Raw genomic sequence first — 20,219 nt, 5'->3', positions numbered from 1 at the left:
TTTTGGGGACCTCGATCCTTTTGGGCAGGAGAGAAGAGGCATGTGCCCCCTCTAGGATGGTCTGGGTGGGGACAGCCCTGTCTCCTGGGGCTCTTGGGTCAGGGACTGCCGCTTGCCAGGCAGGGGCTGCAGCACCGTCTCCACCCTCGGGCACCTTGAGCTCTGATCACCTGCATCCTCTCCAGTGTGGGGAAGATGGAGACGTCGAGCCGGCCTGCCTTAGGGGTTTAAACCCCGTGCTGACGGACGCCTCCCTGCACAAGCTGGGGGCCGTAGGCTGTGGGGCGCAAGCACAGGCTCTTGGGCCTCACTGCCTAGACTGGCGTCAGGCTGTCCTGTGTGGCCCCCTGTCAGGCAAGGGCGACAGTCATGTCCACTCCGTGGGATGTGAGAGTCCAGTGGGTCTGTGGAGCATTTGGAGCTGGCCCTGCAGTGGAGTTAACTGCCTGGGCAGCACTCAGAGCAACGTGCTGATTCTCTGTTGCCGCCTAACAATAACCCTTGGACCTGGGGTGTGAGACAACAGTGCCTGGCGACAGAAGTTCAGGAGAGACTGGCTGGGGAGGTGGAGTTTGCCTGGGAAGTTGCAGTTGAGCTGATGGTCAGGGCTGTGGTAGTCAGAAGGCCTGGCTGGGCTGGAGGACGTGCCTCCAGGGGGCTCCTTCCACAGACCCAGGACCTGCTGCTCATGTGTCCTTGTGGTTTGTCAGCGAGGCCTGGCGGAGAAATCACAGAGTATGACTTGTGCAAGTCTGCCTGCTAGGAGGGATTGCTGGGTCCAGGCCAAGGTCAGAAAAGGGAAGGGACTTGGCTGCACCTTGGACGAGGAGGGAAAGTGTTTGCAAACCAAGACGGAAGCTTGCCTGGAAGAGGCAGAGCTGTCACAATTGTGGGGCAGAGGAGACCAGAGACTTTTCACAGAGAGCATGGGGTGGTGGGAGCAAGCTGCCCTAGGTGGGAGCTGCCCAGGCACTTAACTCCGCTGCAGGGCCAGCTCCAGTATCCCAGCAAATCCCCAAGGGGAGGCAGGTGGCGACTGCACGGAGGGCACTTTCTGCTGGCTGTGGGATGAGGGTCTGTGAGTCTCTACAGGCCCTGGGATGGCACTGAGTGAGCCACTGGCTCTCCTGTCCCGGTGGGTTCCACTCACGATGAGAAGCAGGGCCCTGGGTGTGCAGAGGGGCTGCTGGGGCTGCGGCAGAGCCGGTCCTCATGCCCATCCCACGTGGGCCCAGGCAGCCTTTCCAGGACGAGGTGTGGAGCCCAGCTTCCACCTGGTCCCTCTCCCCAGGGGCAGTTCCCAGGCAGCCCCTGGAGTGCTCGCTGCTCCCCCCTGTGAGAGTGGAAAGTGCTCAGAGAAGGGGGACCTGCTTGTGCTGGGACCAGACGCCCTTCAGTTTAAAGTGTGCACAGGAGGAACGTGAGCTATTGTGGGTCTGCTTTTATATAGATTCCATGTGCAGTTTTAATCTGGTTTTTAATGAGATACTAAATGAAATAAAATTGATTCCTAATGCCTTTACCTAGAAATGATCACAGTTAATATCTGGGCACATTTCTTCTAGTTTTTCTTTTTTCTTTCTTTCTTGTTTGTGTGGGAGATTGTGTGTGTAGTGCCTTTGGTGTGTGTGTGAGATGTGTGGGGTGTGCAGTTTTATGAGCATATCTGTGTGTGGTGTGAGAGATAGTATGTGAGTGTGCAGTGTTTGTGAGCGTGTTGTGTTAGTGTCTGTAGATGTCAGTGTGTGGTGTGTGCGTGTGCAGTGTTGTGTTTGAGGTGGTATATGAGTGTGTGGTGTTTGTCATGTGTTTGTGGTAGTGTGCTGTGTGTCCACATGAGTGTGATGTGCTTATGAGCACCTGTGTATGTGATAAGCTGTGCAGTGTGTGTGTGTGACTGTGTGTGGTGTGTGTGTGACCTGTGTGTGTGCAGTGTGTGGTGTGAGTGTGACCTATGTGTGCCATGTTGTGAGTGTGCAGTGTGTTGTGAGTGTGATGTGTGTGTGGTGTGTGTGGGACATGTGTGTGCAGTGTGTAGTGTTGTGAGTGTGATGTGTGTGTGTAGTGTGTTGTGAGTGTGATGTGTGTGTGCAGTGTGTGGTGTGTGTGGGACATGTGTGTGCAGTGTGTGGTATTGTGAGTGTGATGTGTGTGTGCAGTGTGTGGTGTTGTGAGTGTGATGTGTGTGTGCCGTGTGTGTTGTGTTGTGTGTGGGGGACATGTGTGTGCAGTGTGTGGTGTGAGTGTGATGTGTGTGTGCAGTGTGTGGTGTTGTGAGTGTGATGTGTGTGTGCAGTGTGTGGTGTTGTGAGTGTGATGTGTGTGTGCCGTGTGTGTTGTGTTGTGTGTGGGGGACATGTGTGTGCAGTGTGTGGTATTGTGAGTGTGATGTGTGTGTGCAGTGTGTGGTGTTGTGAGTGTGATGTGTGTGTGCCGTGTGTGTTGTGTTGTGTGTGGGGGACATGTGTGTGCAGTGTGTGGTGTGAGTGTGATGTGTGTGTGCAGTGTGTGGTGTTGTGAGTGTGGTGTGTGTGTGCAGCGTGTGGTGTGTTGTGAGTGTGATGTGTGTGTGCAGTGTGTGGTGTTGTGAGTGTGATGTGTGTGTGCAGTGTGTGGTGTGTGTGGGACGTGTGTGCAGTGTGTGGTGTGAGTGTGATGTGTGTGTGCAGTGTGTGTTGTGTTGCGTGTGTGCGACATGTGTGTGCAGTGTGTGGTGTTGTGAGTGTGATGTGTGTGTGCAGTGTGTGGTGTTGTGAGTGTGATGTGTGTGTGCAGTGTGTGGTGTGTGTGGGACGTGTGTGCAGTGTGTGGTGTGAGTGTGATGTGTGTGTGCAGTGTGTGGTGTGTGTGGGACGTGTGTGCAGTGGGTGGTGTGAGTGTGATGTGTGTGTGCAGTGTGTGTTGTGTTGCGTTTGTGTGACATGTGTGCAGTGTGTGGTGTTGTGGGTGTGGTGTGTGTGTGCAGTGTGTGGTGTTGTGAGTGCCCGCGTGTACATGAAACACAGGTGAGGGCTGCGAGTCTGTCAGCCCTGCCTTCTCTTTCTGGTAGAGGACAGGGCATGAGCGGCTCCTTCCTGTCACAACTGGGGTACTGCGTGAGCACTGGGTCTTGCTCCTGGGCCTGCGGCCGGTACACACTGACAGCTGTCCCTGTTCCCTCCAGGACGGCTGTTCTCGGCGAAGGGCCCTGCACGCGCTCCTGAGCAGCGGCCATGGGCCTGCTGGCCTTCCTGAAGACGCAGTTTGCGGTGCATCTGCTCATCGGCTTCGTGTTCGTGGTGAGCGGACTGGCCATCAACTGCGTCCAGCTCTGCGTGCTGGCGCTCTGGCCCCTCAGCAAGCAGCTATACCGCCGCCTCAACTGCCGCCTCGCCTACTCGCTCTGGAGCCGTGAGTGTCGTGAGGGCCCTAATGCTCCCCCAGGGGATCTTGGGGGCAGGTGTGCTCAGCCCTAGGACTGGGAGTTGGGGCCGCTCAGGACTGGCAGAGGCTCATCCCTGTCTGGGAGATGCTAGAAAAGTGCTCAGCCTGAACCTTTGTTAGGTTGAGCCATGGGATGTTCCAACACAGGACCATTTTAACCAGCAGAACTGGCCGTTTCTCCGGCTGGTGGGTTTGTACCTGGTCCAGGCCTGCTAAAACAACAATGACAACTACAACAAACAAAAAAATAGCCAGGCGTTATGGTGGGTGCCTGTAGTCCCAGCTACTTGGGAGACTGAGGCAAGAGAATCGCTTAAGCCCAAGAGCTGGAGGTTGCTGTGAGCTATGACGCCATGGCACTCTACCCAGGGCGACATAATGAGACTCTGTCTCAAAAAAAAAAAAAAAAAAAAGAAAAGAAAAGAAAAAGAAGAAATGGCAGTTTCTTATGTTTTAATATAGTACTTTGGGTATTTTTAAACTAACAAAAATAAAGGGAGTAATAAGCTCAGGCCACCCGCTACTGAGCTTCAGCAGGGATGGACACGGCTCCTGTGTGTCCCTGTACGTGAAGCCGCCCCAGCACCAGAGTATTCTGCAGAGGTTTCCGCACGGGCTTCTGAAGGAGGACTCTTTCTTCCCTGAAAATTAAATACCTGCAGGTATCTGCATGCGCCCTTGCTTATGTGTCTGTTTTTATACATAGAAATCCAACTTTCACCTGTCACATGGACAGAACCTAAATGCTTGATGACACCCATGTTGACAGGTGACGGCTCACCCACATTATGGGCATGTATGTCAGCCCATCTCTGCAAGGCAGTTTGGCAACAGCTATCAATAGTTCAAATGGTTATACTTTTCAATTCAGTTATTCTCAAAAATACTTTTCAATTCAGTTATTTTCAAAACAAAATGAGACTATAACCTGGAGAGATATCTGCAAAAGTACGTACGTGCCCAGGAATTCTCATTTCATCATTTTTACATTAGCATAACACTGGCAGCAACGTGAGGGCCTCTAATGGAGACTATGCTGTGTCCATACTGTGGGGTCCTGCGTGGCTGTCAAGGAGAGCAAGGACCACCTTCCTTCACCTTCGAAACATGTTTTAAGCCAAAGAGGGAGGTACACAAGTGAATAGTACACTGTCACTTACACTTTGGTTTTTTAGAAGGGACACCGTGTGTGTGGTGTGCACATGCGTCTCAGGGTCCTGGGAGGAGGCAAGAGAAATCCCAGTGGCAAGGTGGTGTCCAGCACATGGGGACGAAGGGGTTTGTACATCTCATTTCACACTGTTGTACTATTTGCATTTGTAGCAGGAGAGAATATATCTTTTATTTCCCCCAGGACATGGGGAGTCTGCCAATGACACTGCCGAAAAGGCTGTCTGCGTCAACCCTGTCTGTCTGCATCAGCCATGTCTGTCCATGTCTGCCCTGTCTGTCTGCATCAGCCCTGTCTGTCCATGTCTGCCCTGTCTGTCTGCATTAGCCCTGTCTGTCCATGTCTGCCCTGTCTGTCCATGTCTGCCCTGTCTGTCTGCATCAGCCCTGTCTGTCCACGTCTGCCCTGTCTGTCTGCATCAGCCCTGTCTGTCCACGTCTGCCCTGTCTGTCTGCATCAGCCCTGTCTGTCCACGTCTGCCCTGTCTGTCTGCATCAGCCCTGTCTGTCCACGTCTGCCCTGTCTGTCTGCATCAGCCCTGTCTGTCCACGTCTGCCCTGTCTGTCTGCATCAGCCCTGTCTGTCCACGTCTGCCCTGTCTGTCTGCATCAGCCCTGTCTGTCCACGTCTGCCCTGTCTGTCTGCATCAGCCCTGTCTGTCCACGTCTGCCCTGTCTGTCTGCATCAGCCCTGTCTGTCCACGTCTGCCCTGTCTGTCTGCATCAGCCCTGTCTGTCCATGTCTGCCCTGTCTGTCTATGTCTGCCCTGTCTGTCTATGTCTGCCCTGTCTGTCTGCATCAGCCCTGTCTGTCCACGTCTGCCCTGTCTGTCCATGTCTGCCCTGTCTGTCTATGTCAACCCTGTCTATCTGCGTCAACCCTATCTGTCCGCGTCAACCCTGTCTGTGTCAACCCTGTCTGTCTATGTCAGTCCTTTCTGTCCATGTCTGCCCTGTCTATCTACATCAGCCCTGTCTGTCCATGTCTGCCCTGTCTGTCTACGTCAGCCCTGTCTGTCCATGTCTGCCCTGTCTGTCTGCGTCAGCCCTGTCTGTCCATGTCTGCCCTGTCTGTCTGCGTCAGCCCTGTCCATCTGTGTCAGCCCTGTCTGTCAATGTCTGCCCTGTCTGTCTGCGTCAGCCCTGTCTGTCAATGTCTGCCCTGTCTGTCTGCATCAGCCCTGTCTGTCCATGTCTGCCCTGTCTGTCTGCGTCAGCCCTGTCTGTCAATGTCTGCCCTGTCTGTCTGCATCAGCCCTGTCTGTCTGCGTCAGTCCTGTCTGTCCATGTCTGCCCTGTCTGTCTGCGTCAGCCCTGTCTGTCCATGTCTGCCCTGTCTGTCTGCGTCAGCCCTGTCTGTCAATGTCTGCCCTGTCTGTCTGCATCAGCCCTGTCTGTCCATGTCTGCCCTGTCTGTGTACGTCAGCCCTGTCTGTCCATGTCTGCCCTGTCTGTGTACGTCAGCCCTGTCTGTCTGCGTCAGCCCTGTCTGTCCATGTCTGCCCTGTCTGTCTGCGTCAGCCCTGTCCATGTTTGCCCTGTCTGTCTACGTCAACCCTGTCTGTGTCAACCCTGTCTGTCTGCGTCAGCCCTGTCCATGTCTGCCCTGTCTACGTCAACCCTGTCTGTCTGCGTCAACCCTGTCTGCGTCAGCACTGTCTGTCCATGTCTGCCCTGTCTATGTCAACCCTGTCTGTCTGCGTCAGCCCTGTCCATGTTTGCCCTGTCTGTCTACATCAACCCTGTCTGTCTACGTCAACCCTGTCTGTGTCAACCCTGTCTGTCCATGTCTGCCCTGTCTGTCTGCGTCAACCCTGTCTGTCTGCGTCAGCCCTGTCCATGTCTGCCCTGTCTGTCTACATCAACCCTGTCTGTCTGCGTCAACCCTGTGTGCGTCAGCACTGTCTGTCCATGTCTGCCCTGTCTGTCTATGTCAACCCTGTCTGCTGGCTGTCATTCCCACTGTCTGTCAGGAGATCAGTAAGCTCGCCCTGAGACTTAATTTGCCATAAGCATGTTATAGCCTCAGCTCTTAGTTTTGTTTTAAAATAAGAGATGTTGCTTTTTTGTGGGAAGGGGAGAATTAGAAATCATGTAATATAAAATACACAAATAAGTTATTCATGATTTTAACTAGGTAAGATGAATACATACCAAAAGGACAAATATTTATAAACACTAAATTATAGACTCCCATTTCCATCAATACTCTGAAGCTAAAGTATTAAAAAACTGCTAAAGCCATGGCAATGCCTGTGGCTCAGTGGGTAGGGTGCCGGCCCCATATACCGAGGGTGGTGGGTTTGAACCTGGCCCCGGCCAAACTGCAACAAAAAATAGCCGGGCATTGTGGCGGGTGCCTGTAGTCCCACCTACTTGGGAGGCTGAGACAAGAGAATTGCTTGAGCCCAAAAGTTTACGTTGCTGTGAGCTATGACGCTAGAGCACTATACCGAGGGTGACAAAGTGAAACTGTCTCAAAAAAAAATAAAAAAAGAACAAACATACAGAACCTGTCTTGTTTGTAACCTGAGGACTGCCTGTACACAAGGCAAGTGCCAGCCTTCCCTGCCTACTGGATTTGGTGTTTGTGTGAATCCCCCATGTGACTTGGGCTTGGGGACGTCCTCCACTTGGGTTATTTGAGTGCTTCAGTGGGGCCCTTCTCCAGCTGGGCTCTGTAGCAGCCTTTCCCTAACTCAGGGGCACGTGGAAGCTTCTTAATGACCCTGAGCCACTGTTGCATTTTCGAGTTTTCATTCTTGTTCTCACTCTTTGATGCCTGTACCTTCTACCACTGTTGACCTCATTGCCAGCATGCAGCCCCCAGAGCTGCAGGTGCCGTGGACGAGGGCACAGGTTTAGAACCAGCCTGGACCAGGCACCTGGTCCTGTTGACCTTGGGCAGGGTTTCAGCCTTTCTTAACCTCAGCTTTGTCCTCTGTAAAGCAGATAAAATCACCTGCCTTGAAGGCTCAGTGATGCTCAATAAATTAATGATTATTAGACAATGTTTAAATTTTTTTCAGATGAGTGGCTGAGGAAGGCAAAGAATGGCTTGCTCCTGTGTTTTAGGGAGGCATATATTTGAATAAAGGAAATGATCAAAAGAAATCCATGCTGGACCCCAAGCCACTGCACTGCTGGCCGGTTTGCGGACATCGGGCCTGGTACTGTGTACAGTTCCCACCGCAGGTGATGGGCCCTGAGACCTGCTGAAGAAGGCCGCCCGCCCCTGGGCACCGGCCGCCCGGGGAGGATGTGCCTTTCGCTGGACCTGCTACGGGTCCTTTAGGTGTCCTTCTAGAGCATCCGAATGGAGAATTGACCTGTGTCTGTCGTCTCTGTGGACCTCAGCTCCTCCTTCCTTCCCAGCCCTCACCAGGCTTTGTAGGCAGGGTCCCCAGAGGAGAGGGTAACAACCTGCCCAGAGACAGTTTCCTCCTGTCCTCGCGGCAGCCAGTCACGGAAACCTCTCCCCCATATAAAGGAAGTGTTCCCTCGTGCCCCGCCCCGAACCCAGAGCTCCCCATGACAGTTCGGGAGACCGCCACGGCCCACCCTTGCGTACCGTCCACAGGTGGCTCCAGCTTGGTTGAGACAAGTGACTCAACTTGTCTTGGTGGTTCCTTGTTCACCTGTCAGGAGGTGGCTGAAGTTGTGTCTCTGATGTCCTCTGTGGCTGTAGATGAGAGCCCAGGCATGGCTTGGCAGAGTGGATGCTTCGTGGCTGACATGCTTAGGGCAGGACAGTGCCGACATTTCTGAGCGTATCTGCTCCCCACGGCTGAGTCGTGGTTTCCAGCAGCATGACCTGCAGGTCGTTTGGAGGGAAAGCTGGGAGACAGAAGGGGTGCCCGGCTGTGGCTGTCATCGCTGGAACGAGTGGGCTGTATGTTGTCAGACTGCCACAAAGATAGAGCTTTGAAAAGTATCTTTCTAAAAAGTTCAGAATTGCCTCGTAGTGGCCTTGGACCCTCACACCCCTCCTGCACCTGCGGGTTACCCCATGTGCCCATCTCCTTGGAGGCATTTGCCATGTGGAGAGGAGGGCATGGCTTTGTGACAAGCTTGCACCCCGTCAGGGAGTGACCCACAGAGGATGACAAGGTGTGACCTGCGGAAGGACATGAACGCGGCTGAGTTGCCAGCTCCCCAGGGTGCCCTCCCAGACCTAAGGAGCCTGGGTGGCGAGGGTTCCTCTCAGAGGTGGGGGGGCCGTGCCCTCCTGTGCCCTTGCTTTCTATTTTTTGGGAAATAGCTTTGCTGAGTTAAAACTCACCATTTGAAGTGTTCAGTTTAGTGGTCCTAGCTCTGTTGGCAACCTTCACCACAGACTTAATTTTGGAGCATTTTCACCCCCTAAAAAACCTCTGCACCCATTAAGTCGTCACTCCCTACCCCCATCTCACCAGCTCCCAGCAGCCACTCACCCACTCTGTCCCTTTGACTCTGCCTGCTCTGGACATTCCGTGTAATCAGGATCACCGTGGCATGAGGCTCCATCTATGTGGTGGCCTGTGCCATGCCTCAGCCCTTGTTAGGATCAAATAGCAGTCCACTGTACAGACAGGTTAGCGGAGGCTGGGGCTGTTTCTGCTGCTCAGCTGTCATGAATGACGCTGCTGTGAGCTCCATGTGCGAACCTTCACATGGCTGTGTGTTTTCAGCTCTGTTGGGTATACGCCTAGGGCTGAAATGGCTGTGTCACTAGTAACTCAGGAACCGCCCAACTGTTTTCAAAGCACCTGCCACATTTTATGTTCTCACCAGAAGTGTGTGAGGCCCCCAGTTCCCCATGTCCTCACCAACACCGTTATGGTCCGTCTCACTCTGTCACCTGGCTAGAATGTCCTGGTGGCATCACAGCTCACAGCTGGGCTAAAGTGATCCTCCTGACTCAGCCTCCCAAGGAGCTGGGACTACAGGCACCACCCTGGCTAATTTTCCTGTTTTTGGTAGAGATGGGATCTCACTGTTGCTCAAACTATTCTTGAACTCCTGACCTCAAGCAATCTTCCCAAAGCACTGGGACCACAGGCATGAGCCACTGCACCCATCCGTTCACCTTTCTGATAAAGCCATCCTAGTGGGTGGAGGCGCCATCTCACTGGAGTCTTGATTTGCATTTCCTGATAACTAATGGAATTAAGCACTTTTAAATGTGTTTTTTACCTATCTACCAATAATCTTTGGAGAAATGTCTAGTTAGAGACTTTGCCCATTTTTTAATGGGGTTATTTGTCTTTTTATTCTTATGCCTTCTTCTTGAAGTCAGTGAACTTGAACACTGGATTAAAGCAACATGGCTGACAGGTCCTTGCAGGGTGGAGTCTGCCTCTGACAGATGGCCTTTTCTGTGACCCTGAGTCTGTGCCCTCAGGCCCCTTGGACCTTCCATGGCTGCATGACCAAGCTTGTGCCCTCCCTCCCTCCTGGGCCTAGGGGGATGGCTGTCGGGAAAGAGAACCCAGCTGTGCCCACCCTCCCACCCCCCTGGCAGGTGTTAAATTCATGTGCTGGATTCTGGTGGCCCTACTTTCCCCTTTCTGTAAATGGGAAAACTGAGGCCCAGGGCCAGGGGTTTGCCTGAGCTGGTGGCCGAGTGAGCCCAGCCAGACAGGGAGCTGGTCAGCGGTCCTGGCCTCTGTCCCCAAGGGCTGATTCTCAGCAGGCAAACTTTAGAGTGGCCCTCTCGGGAAACAGGTAGGTTGGTGTCTAGAGTAAGAAGCACGTGACAGTCCCGAGTCTGACAGCTGCATCCCAGCTCTTAGAGGTCATCCTTCTCAGAGCAACTCCTGCAGCACCCAGCCCTCTGTTCCTGGGCCTTCCTGGTCCCCTCATGGCCTTATGAAAGGGGCTTATTATAGTCTGTTCCCATAAGTGATAGAGACATTCAGAGCTCTTTACCATGGTGCTGCAGACTGAAGTTCCCACAGAGGTGAGTGTGCACATCCCTCGACCCCTGAGGGGACAGACGGCACCCCGTTCCCAGTTTGTCCTCAAAGCGCTTTGGGGGGGACTGTGCACAAAGAGTCCCAGCTGTGGACAACCCCCCACAACCCTGGGAAATGCTCCTTGACACACTGGGGTGGCAGCTGAATGGGACAGGAATGCAGCGCCCTAAGGCCAGGTGGCCCCAACATGCTGGTGCCGTGTGGTCACAGCACACGCGTGCCGTGGGGACCCTGGCTTCTCCAGCCTCCTGGACAGCAGTGAGCAGATGAGAGTACAGCCTTCCTGGGGATGGGCAAGGTTTTGCTTTTTCTTTTTGTTTTTAAGTATGGAAAAGCAGCATAACATTGTGCCAAGGTCGTGGAAGCTTTAGAAATTTCTGTACCACCTGTACCTCTACTCACCGTGAACTATTGTTGGGTCCCACCTGGGGTGCCACTTGTTGGGGCCCAGGACTGGCCAGGTCTCCAGCTCCAGCTAGCTATGTTCCAGACGCGGACTGTTATGCTGTCTAGCTCGGGAACAATTACCATTAGGTGCCCGAGGGCTATTTGCTTTAGCAGAAGGGAGAGAGAGAGAGAGACAGAAACAGTCTTTGAGGGATAGAAACACTTAATAGGAAAGTAAATTTTAACAGTCTTCTTAGGCCCCAGGCAGGGGCCATCTGAGCAGGAGAAGCGAAAGAGTCAGGATTAGTAGTCCCCTGACTGACCGTTCCTGCAGCTTCCTAGAGACATGGTCCTGGGGCTCCTGTACCACAGGTGTAGAGACTGCCACTCACTGATGCTCTCGTCCCGCGAGTTTGTGTTAGGAGGGCCGAATCCCTCCCCACACCCTGGTCACTAAGGTGTTACATTACCGAGCTATTCCCAGTGTTTCCTATGATTACAGAATATTCCGAGCTCAGCTCTTGCTTCTCCTTGCCATGAGCTATGTGGTCTGCTATAAACTATTTTCATTTTTCTTCAACTTGTAATCTGTGGACATTCAGGCGTGTGTTCTGTGCCCTAAATCTGCGTGTCTCACTCTGTTGGTGGCTGTACAGTGCCCGTCAGGCACCGTGCCCACGGGGTAGTGACTACATATATAGTCTGCACAGAATGACGCTTCCTCCCATTTCTTCTGCACTTTCCACCGGCTTTCTCCCCTGACTGTTGCTTAGAAGGCAATTTTAATTTGTAAAACTTAGTAAATATAAGCATCAGACCTCATTTCTAGAAGGAGATGCTACCCTGGAATGAAGATCCTGCAGATGTCCCCTGTGTGTACTCCCAGACCTGCCAGAAGACCTGCAGGGACACTGGCTGTCCACCCGAGAGGAGAGGCTGCTTGCACCTGGCCTGACACCCGCCTCTGTCCACAGAGTTGGTCATGCTTCTGGAGTGGTGGTCATGCACAGAGTGTACTCTCTTCACGGACCAGGCCACAGTGGACTGCTTCGGGAAGGAGCACGCGGTGATCATCCTTAACCACAACTTCGAAATCGACTTCCTTTGTGGGTGGACCATGTGTGAGCGATTTGGCGTGCTGGGGGTGAGCCACAGGGCCCCTGGGTGGGTGCTGGGGTAGGAAGCCACAGGGTTCCCAAGCAGGTACCAGGGGAGGGGAAGCCATGGGGTCCCAGGCAGGTGCTAGGGGATAGGAAGCGATGGGGTTCTAGGCAGGTGCCAGGGAAGGGGAGCCACAGAGTCTCAGGCAAGTGCCAGGGGAGGGGAGGTGCAGGGTCCCAGGCAGGTGCCAGGGGAGGGGAGCCACAGCATCCTAGGCAGGTACCAGGGGAGGGGAGCTGCAGGGTCCCAGGCAGGTGCCAGGGGAGGGGAGCCACAGGGTCCCAGGCAGGTACCAGGGGAGGGGGAGCCACAGCATCCCAGCCAGGTACCAGGGGAGGGGAAGCCACGGGGTCCTAGGCAGGTACCAGGAGAGAGGAAGCCATGGGGTCCCAGGCAGGTGCCAGGGGAGGGGAGCCACGGGGTCCCAGGCAGGTGCCAGAGGAGGGGAGCTACCGGGTGCCAGGGGATAGGAAGCCATGGGGTTCTAGGCAGGTGCCAGGTGAGGAGAGCCATGGGGTCCTAGTCAGGTGCCAGGAGAGGGGAGCTGCAGGATCCCAGGCAGGTGCCAGGGGAGGGGAGCCACGGGGTCCCAGGCAGGTGCCAGGGGAGGGGAGCCACGGGGTCCCAGGCAGGTACTAAGGGAGATCCTGGGGAGTTTGGGAGGGTGGAGCATGGGGCTTTCCCACCTCTTCCTAACACTGAGCACCAGCTGCTCTCCCTCCTCCCATCAGAGCTCCAAAGTCCTCGCTAAGAAGGAGCTGCTCTATGTGCCCCTCATTGGCTGGACGTGGTACTTTCTTGAGATCGTGTTCTGCAAACGGAAGTGGGAGGAAGACCGGGACACTGTCATCGCAGGCCTGAAACGCTTGTCCGACTACCCTGAGTACATGTGGGTGAGTGTCGGGGGACCCAGGGCACCTGTGCACAGACTGTGCTGAGGAAGGAGGCCAGGTCCGGATCTCGATGTTGCACCTAGCCTCTGACACACCTGCAGCCTGATTACTAGTATGAGGCCCATGATGACCCCTTGAGCCCAGAACACTGTTTCCAGTAGGGGTGGGATGTCCATCCCCCTGGGCTAAAGATAGACCACCTGCCCCCACAGACCCAAGCCCACTTGGAGGGTGTGGGTGGGGCGCCCTCCACCCACCCCAGCCACCTGCCTGTCCCTACTCTGCCTGAGTCTCTGTTCCTTTTCAACTCATGTCATGGTGAGTGGATAAAAGACTTTTCCTGTTTTCCACTCTCTGATCTGAGGCTTCTCCCCAGAGACACTGTCATATTTCACTGCTCTCTGGAAGTCTGCTCTGTGTGAGGGAAGGCATGCGGCTAGAGTACGCATTGCAGCCCTAACATAACAATTCGTGCCGCACGTAGTAGATAACCCCTGTCCCGGGTTCCATGTCCTAGTTCCTCCTGTACTGTGAGGGCACTCGCTTCACGGAGACCAAGCACCGAGTCAGCATGGAGGTGGCGGCCTCCAAGGGGCTGCCCCCGCTCAAGTACCACCTGCTGCCACGGACCAAGGGCTTCACCACAGCAGTCCAGTGCCTCCGGGGGACAGGTAGGAGCTTCAGTCACCATGGGGGCCAGATCACTCCCAGACGAAACAAAAAAATGAATGCAGTAATTTGCTAAAAAAATAAAAATAAAAAGTAAGTGGCCGGACACGGTGGCTCACACCTGTGATCCTAGCACTCTGGGAGGCCAAGGTAAGAGGATCACTTGAGCTCAGGAGTTTGAGACCAGCCTTGAGCAAGACCATGACCTCATCTCTACTAAAAACAGAAAAACTAGCTGAGCGGTGGGCGCTGTAGTCCCAGCTACTCGGGAGGCTGAGGCAGGAGGATCACTCGAGCTCAGGAGTTTGAGGTTGCTGTGAGCTATGATGCCATGGCACTCTATCCGAGGCAACAGAGTTTATTTAGACTCTGTCTCAAATAAATAAATAAAAATAAACAAATAAGTATGTTGCACACAAAACAGGATACCAGAAGCACAAAAAGAGAGTGAGAGGGGTTCTCACGTTCTAAGATTCTTGCACCGTAGTTTAATAAAATTCTATTTAATGGGAAATATTTAAAATCATAATAAAAAACATGTAACAGAAAACCTAATAAAGAGAAAAAAATAAATGTATCCAATTAGTCAGAAAGGAGTCAAAGGGACAAATAACATGTAGAACAAATAGAAAACAGCCAGATAGTAGATTTAAACCCACTGACGTCAGTGAGTGAGTATGTGAAATGTAGACCAACTAAATACCATGGTTAAAAGACAGAACCGGCATAAAGGGAACGGAAACCCAGGGGAGAGGGCCAGGTGCTCCCGCCCAGCCTCCAGTGCTGCCTGCCCCACGTCCCTGCCCGCAGCATCGTCATCCACGTGTCTCCTCCCCACAGTCACAGCCGTCTATGATGTAACCCTGAACTTCAGAGGAAACAAGAACCCGTCTCTGCTGGGGATCCTCTATGGGAAGAAGTATGAGGCCGACATGTGTGTGAGGTGAGGCTGGAGCTTGGCCCCCTGGGCCCTCCCTGCGCCTCTCCCAGAACCTGCAGCCAGGGAGACCTTCCCTTCCTGAGCCGCTCCCTGGCCTTCCCGCACCTTGCTGAGCAGGGCGATGTTCTGCAGAGCAGAGGGCCTGTTTGAACTCCTGCCTGGAGTCGGGCAGGCAGGACACTGAGCCAGGGGAGCCCAGAGCAGACTCTGCTGCATTCCTTTGGGGAAATCGCTGACTGGTGCTGGGGGCCACTGTCCTCTTCTGTTTCCTTGGGAAGCCCATGCAGTTTGCTCTATGTAAAACTCTGTCCCCTCCCCAGCCTGGTCTCAGATCCTACCAGGTTCAGGGTTAGGCTAGGTCCACAATCACAGGACCTAGGGAGACCTCTGGTGCTGACCTTCCCACTGTGGGGTGAGCGAAGATCCCCCGAGAACAGGCGACACAGTCCTCCTGCAGAGCTTGGCACCAACTGGGGCTTTTGGCTGGTGCGGTTGGTTCAGCCCCAGGATGTGGGGACCTCAGCGCCTGAGAGGAAACCAGCAAGGGGCAGGAAGAGCCTGGTCTGAACTCTGCCCTGAGTCCTGGGCTTCAGTGCTGCGAGCTGGGGTCAGCTGGGTCCTGCCTGTCCAGTGAAATAGAATAGGAATGGTGCTTGCAAATCTCCTACTGAGAGCCTGAGGCCTGCTCTAAAGTGTGGCAGCAGCCTCTCAGAGCAACCTTTTTCTCTTCCCACTCAAAGTCAAGGTCAAGATCAGGGATGTCCCTCTGAAGTGTGCCATCTGTTTCATTGCTGCTCTTTGACTCTCCAAGTCTCTCTGGCTCGTGGAGAGACCAAACTCACCCAAAACCTTGTAACTGGAAGCTTGGTGTGGGTGGTGACTTTGATTCAGCCTCAGACGTGATTTCAAGGGACCTCTGGGTCTGCTCTGATCTGCTCAAGGGTGCTGTGTGTGGATTGTGCCTGTGTGCAGAAAGGCAGGGTTGTCTTGGGGGTGTGCGCAGGGCAGCAGGGAGGCGGCCCAGCCTCGCCGCTGCTGACATCCGTGTTCATCTGGTCAGTTCCTCTGCACAGTTGTCTGGAGAGCTTGAGCCCTCGCAGGTTTAATGCTGCCCAGTTCTTCTGGCCAGTCTGTGGAAGTTTCCAGGAATGTGTCTGTGAACATCAGCAAGGAGCTGGGTGGTTTTTCCCTTCCAGAGTTGGTAATGGACAGGCTGATGGCAGTGCTGGGTCTGTTTCAGCCCAGGACGGGCACCATAGGCCCTCTCTTGTGACTCTGAGATGCTGGGTGGGTCTGACAGTGTTGGCCGCAGCACTGCAGTGGTCGACCTTGGTTGAGTGGTCCAGGTGACAGCCAGCACATGATGTGAGACTGACACTAAGGCAGCGGTGGCCCCTGTGTTGGGCCCTGGCTGTAGTGGTCTCTTGTCCTTGGGTAGGAAGCCATATGCCGAGGCTTAGGCAGTCTGAGCTGGCCTGTGGCAGGGCTAGCTGGGCCCTGCTTGTCTGGCTCCAGGCAGTGGTCAGAGCTGCAGACCTGCCTTCTTCTGTCCACTTCCCCCTTGGTGGGGCCGTATTTTGCCCAGTCATATTTTAATAGGTATATTCTTTGAATTTCTAAAAGCTTCCACTGTTTTGTGTCACTGACAGCTTGAGGGCTTTGAGTGAAGGCACTACTGCGGTATCCACGTGCTGTGAGCCTGTGCCAGGGCCATGGGCGGTCCGCAGCCTCCCTCCCCTGCACCCCAGGTGGTCAAGTTGCCCAGCCAGCACTTGGTGTAGTTGCCTGGGAGTGCCTGTTCTCAAGGCCAGCGCTTGGGCCAGTGTCCTGCGTGTGGCCTGAGTGACCTCCAGGAGCTCCATGCTTAGGGCACCCCGCTGGGCAGGGACTGTTACTTGGACTTTACATTACTTTTTATCTTATCATTTTAATATCTTACTGTATATATTTCATAATGTCTATAACAGACTCATAATAAAATCTGTATGTGGGGGTGTGTGGGGAGTGTATATGTATGTGGTGCATGTCGGGTGTGTGGAACAGGTGTGCATGTGGTGCGTGTGTTTAAAGTATGTGTGTGGGGCTGTGTATACGTGGTAGTGTGATGTATGTGGTGTGTGTGTGTATGTGGTGTGTGTACAAATTCTGTATGCCTGTGTGTATGTAGCATGTGTGTGTTTGGTGTGGTACGTGTATAAATTGTGCATGTAGCATGTGAGTGTGTTATATATTGGCATGGGTTTGTGGGGGTGTATGGGGGTGTGTGTATGTGTATGGTGCATGTGTGCATGTGTGGTGTGTGCATGTGTGGTTTGAGTATGTGTGTGGTGTGTGTGTGTGCATGCGTGGTGTGTGCATGTGTGGTGTGAGTATGTGTGTGGTGTGTGTGTGCATGTGTGGTGTGAGTATGTATGTGCTGCGTGTGTGCATGTGTGGTGTGTCCATGTGTGGTGTGTGCATGTGTGGTGTGAGTGTGTGTGGTGTGAGTATGTGTGTGGTGTGTACATGTGTGGTGTGAGTATGTGTGTGGTGTGTGCATGTGTGGTGTGTCCATGTGTGGTGTGTGCATGTGTGGTGTGAGTGTGTGTGGTGTGAGTATGTGTGTGATGTGTGTGGTGTGTACATGTGTGGTGTGAGTTTGTGTGTGGTGTGTGCATGTATGGTGTGTGTATGTGTGTGGTGTTTGTATGTGTGTGGTGTGTGTGTGTGTGGTGTGTATGTGTATGGTGTGTATGTGTGTGGTGTGTATGTGTGTTGTGCGTGTGTGCATGTGTGGTGTGAGTATGTGTGTGGTGTGAGTGTGTGTGGTGTGTGCATGTGTGTGGTGTGTGCGTGCGTGCGTGCGTGTGAGTGTGTGAACAGACAGGCAGGTTGGTGCCTCTGGCAGTCATCTCACTGGGCAGAAACAGAAATGGCATGGCTGGCGAGCCCTTCAAACACCAGTTGTGCCCAGAGTCCCAGAGTTGAGTGCCTTCGTTTCCTGGGATGTCCTGCAGGTGGGCTCCTGCAAAGGTCACTGCTGTGGCAGCAGTCACTCTGTTGTCTGGGCGCATGTGTGCATGTGTCAAAGAGGCTCTTCATCTCCGGTCGGGTCAGGGTCTGTGGGTGCTCAGCTTTCAGACAAAAGGTCAGACACATTACAGAAAAGCTTGACATTTTGCCTCTGGCCGTGGCTCTCCAGAAGCAGCCCCTGTGAGCCCATGGAGGCTGGGGGGCTGGGGAGGCTGAGCCCTCACTGGCCCTCCACCCTGTGCGCCATGGGTGCTGCGGCTGCCCCTGGACGACAGGCTCCGACCTTCCTTTCTTTCTCCTCCCGGTGTAATAGTCCACGGCATGTCTAGAGACCTATCAGGGTTGCTGAGCTGAGCACGGGGCTGGCTTGGTCTGTGCATCCCAAGCAATGTGACTTCCCCACAGCATAGCAGAGAAAAAGCTGACACAGACTAGAGCAGCCACAGTGGAAAGTCTTCCTAGAAGTGACACATACCATTTCTGTGTGCTGAACTCCTGGAGGCCAGCAGGTGTGTTTCTGTCAGTCCCAGAAGACGAGGAGAATGGGGTGTCAGGGAGCAGGCATCATGTCGGGTGTGGTGAAGGGGGTGTCCCTGGGTAGGGTCCCAGCCTCTGCTTCCACACACCATCTCTGCCCTCCCAGAGTCACCACCATGACCTCGCTGACAAACTTGTTCTTACTGACTTTCTAAACATGTTAGGGCCAGGCACGGTGGCTCACACCTGGAATCCCACACTTGAGCCAGAAGGCCCAGGCTGTAGTGACCTCTGGTGCTGCTGCAGTCCAGCCTGGGAGACAGAGCAAGAGTGTCTCTAAAAAAAAGTCTCTAAATTTTAATACTTTTCATATTTGAAGCAAATAGATTTCTTTTGTGAAATATGATCTTCTTTGCCTAATGAAAGACAATGTCAGTCATGATTCCTTCTAAAAAATGATCATATGAAAAAAGATCAAAATTTCAAAGCTTGGCTCAGTGCCTGTGGCTCAAGTGGCTAAGGCACCAGCCACATGCACCTGAGATGGCGGGTTTGAATCCAGCCCAGGCCCGCCAAACAACAATAACGCTGCAACCAAAAAATAGCCAGGCATTGTGGATGGTGCCTATAGTCCCAGCTACTTGGGAGGTGGAAGCCGGAGAATCACTTAAGCCCCGGAGTTTGAGGTTGCTGTGAGCTGTGATGCGACGGCACACTACCCAGGGCGACAGCTTGAGGCTCTGTCTCAAAAAACAAAACAAAACAAACAAAAAAACTTCAAAGCTCACAAATGTCGCCTTTGTGGTGGGATTGGAGGTAGGACTTGCCCAGTGGAATCACTCAGGGGCCCTGGTTGTCCCCCACTTACTGCTCCCCACACGTGGAGGCAGCACGGCCCTCCCCGACACTGGGGTGAATGCCTGGGAGCAATTACTTTGTTGCTTGCTTGTTTTCAGAAACTGAGGATGAGACTTGAATAGAAAAAGCAGAGCCCACAGGTCACCCTGGTGCACAGTAACTTAGGTTTCCCTTCTCCCTCTTTTATATTTGTTGTCCTCAGGTAATTTACTTTTAATCTTCCTAATAAAACAGGAGATTCCCTCTGGAAGAGATCCCACTGGATGAAAAGGAAGCAGCTCAATGGCTCCACAAGCTCTACCAGGAAAAGGTAAATGTGCTCAGCCTCTCCATGGAGGTGTCAGGGCAGCGGCCAGGGCGGGCAGGCCACAGAGGTTATCGGGGCAGCGGCCATGGCGGGCAGGCTGCAGAGCAGTCAGAGCAGTGGCCATGGCGGGCAGGCCGCAGAGGTGTCAGGGCAACGTCGAGGCTGGCAGCCCGCAGAGGTGTCGGGGGCAGCGTCGAGGCTGGCGGGCCACAGGGGTGTCAGGGGCAGCCGTGAGGCGGGCGGGCCGCAGGGGTGTCGGGCAGCGGTGAGGCAGGCGGGCCACAGGGGTGTCAGGGGCAGCCGTGAGGCGGGCGGGCCGCAGGGGTGTCGGGCAGCGGTGAGGCAGGCGGGCCACAGGGGTGTCAGGGGCAGCAGTGAGGTGGGCAGGCTGCAGGGGTGTCAGGGGCAGTGGTGAGGCTAGCGGGCTGCAGAGGTGTCAGGGGCAGCGGCGAGGCTGGCGGGCCGCAGGGGTATCGGGCAGTGGTGAGGCTGGCGGGCCACACACGGCCCCCTCTGAGGACGAGAGCACTGCACAGCTTTCGTATATGTCAGATCCTTACTTTCCTTTTTCTTAACTTTTAAAAAATTAACTCTAGAGAAAAGTGTGAAGGATAACATAATCCTTAGAACCATGGATAATAGTATTTTGTCACGCCTCTTTCATTTTCTTACATGAAAGAACTCATGGGTAGGGAACAGACAAACTCTAGATATACAATAGACTACTTGTGTAAGAGATGCAATGTAATATTCAAGATTCTGTTGAAGAACCCTCTCAGTTCTCTTCCTCCACAGCACACCCCACCCCACCCCTCCCCAGCATCTGCTTCCAATTTATTTTATACACAGAAATGCATGGATTCCCATTTTCTGTGTGGTGGGAGACCAGATGACCAGAAAGCATAACAAATACCCTTCTAAATGCATTGATGAGCTCTCAAGAAAACGAAGGGAATTTCTAGGGG

The 20,219-nt window shown here is 53.8% G+C and overlaps 3 protein-coding genes across 5 annotated transcripts in view; 2 read left to right on the top strand and 1 right to left on the bottom strand.

Moving 5' to 3' along the window:
* The window catches only part of AGPAT3 (1-acylglycerol-3-phosphate O-acyltransferase 3), an 82,621-nt gene that overhangs the window by 57,085 nt on the left and 5,317 nt on the right, over window positions 1–20,219 (top strand). For all 3 annotated transcript variants that reach the window (XM_053564727.1, XM_053564728.1, XM_053564729.1), the window contains 6 exons: window positions 3,164–3,390; window positions 11,912–12,081; window positions 12,830–12,991; window positions 13,509–13,662; window positions 14,501–14,603; window positions 19,182–19,257. In XM_053564727.1, coding sequence (XP_053420702.1) covers window positions 3,213–3,390; window positions 11,912–12,081; window positions 12,830–12,991; window positions 13,509–13,662; window positions 14,501–14,603; window positions 19,182–19,257 — 843 coding nt within the window. In that variant the 5' untranslated portion in view covers window positions 3,164–3,212. The remainder of the gene's footprint in view (window positions 1–3,163; window positions 3,391–11,911; window positions 12,082–12,829; window positions 12,992–13,508; window positions 13,663–14,500; window positions 14,604–19,181; window positions 19,258–20,219) is intronic.
* LOC128567539 (histidine-rich glycoprotein-like) lies at window positions 2–2,959 on the bottom strand. The gene is made up of 2 exons (XM_053564730.1): window positions 1,953–2,959; window positions 2–1,919 (listed from the first exon to the last, which is right to left on the bottom strand). Exons 1-2 carry the CDS (start codon window positions 2,695–2,697, stop codon window positions 1,723–1,725), a joined length of 942 nt encoding a protein of 313 aa, XP_053420705.1. The 5' UTR covers window positions 2,698–2,959; the 3' UTR covers window positions 2–1,722.
* On the top strand, window positions 3,397–11,903 carry LOC128567537 (keratin-associated protein 10-4-like). The gene is made up of 2 exons (XM_053564726.1): window positions 3,397–6,390; window positions 6,425–11,903. Exons 1-2 carry the CDS (start codon window positions 4,848–4,850, stop codon window positions 6,586–6,588), a joined length of 1,707 nt encoding a protein of 568 aa, XP_053420701.1. The 5' UTR covers window positions 3,397–4,847; the 3' UTR covers window positions 6,589–11,903.

The sequence above is a fragment of the Nycticebus coucang genome, chromosome 16 (assembly GCF_027406575.1).
Source record: "Nycticebus coucang isolate mNycCou1 chromosome 16, mNycCou1.pri, whole genome shotgun sequence".
NCBI classification, from domain to species: Eukaryota; Metazoa; Chordata; class Mammalia; order Primates; family Lorisidae; genus Nycticebus; species Nycticebus coucang.
Note: the sequence above shows the minus strand (reverse complement) of the source record. Positions and strands in the feature narration are given on the sequence as shown.

Coding starts and splice junctions, on each gene's coding strand:
- LOC128567539 (XM_053564730.1), bottom strand. CDS start 2,697: ATGTCGCACACACGCAACACAACACACACTGCACACACACATCACACT. Junction 1,920..1,952: donor TCACAACATGGCACACATAG/GTCACACTCACA, acceptor GCACACACACAG/GTCACACACACACCACACAC.
- LOC128567537 (XM_053564726.1), top strand. CDS start 4,848: ATGTCTGTCCATGTCTGCCCTGTCTGTCTGCATCAGCCCTGTCTGTCC. Junction 6,391..6,424: donor TGTCTGTCCATGTCTGCCCT/GTCTGTCTGCGT, acceptor TGTCTGCGTCAG/CCCTGTCCATGTCTGCCCTG.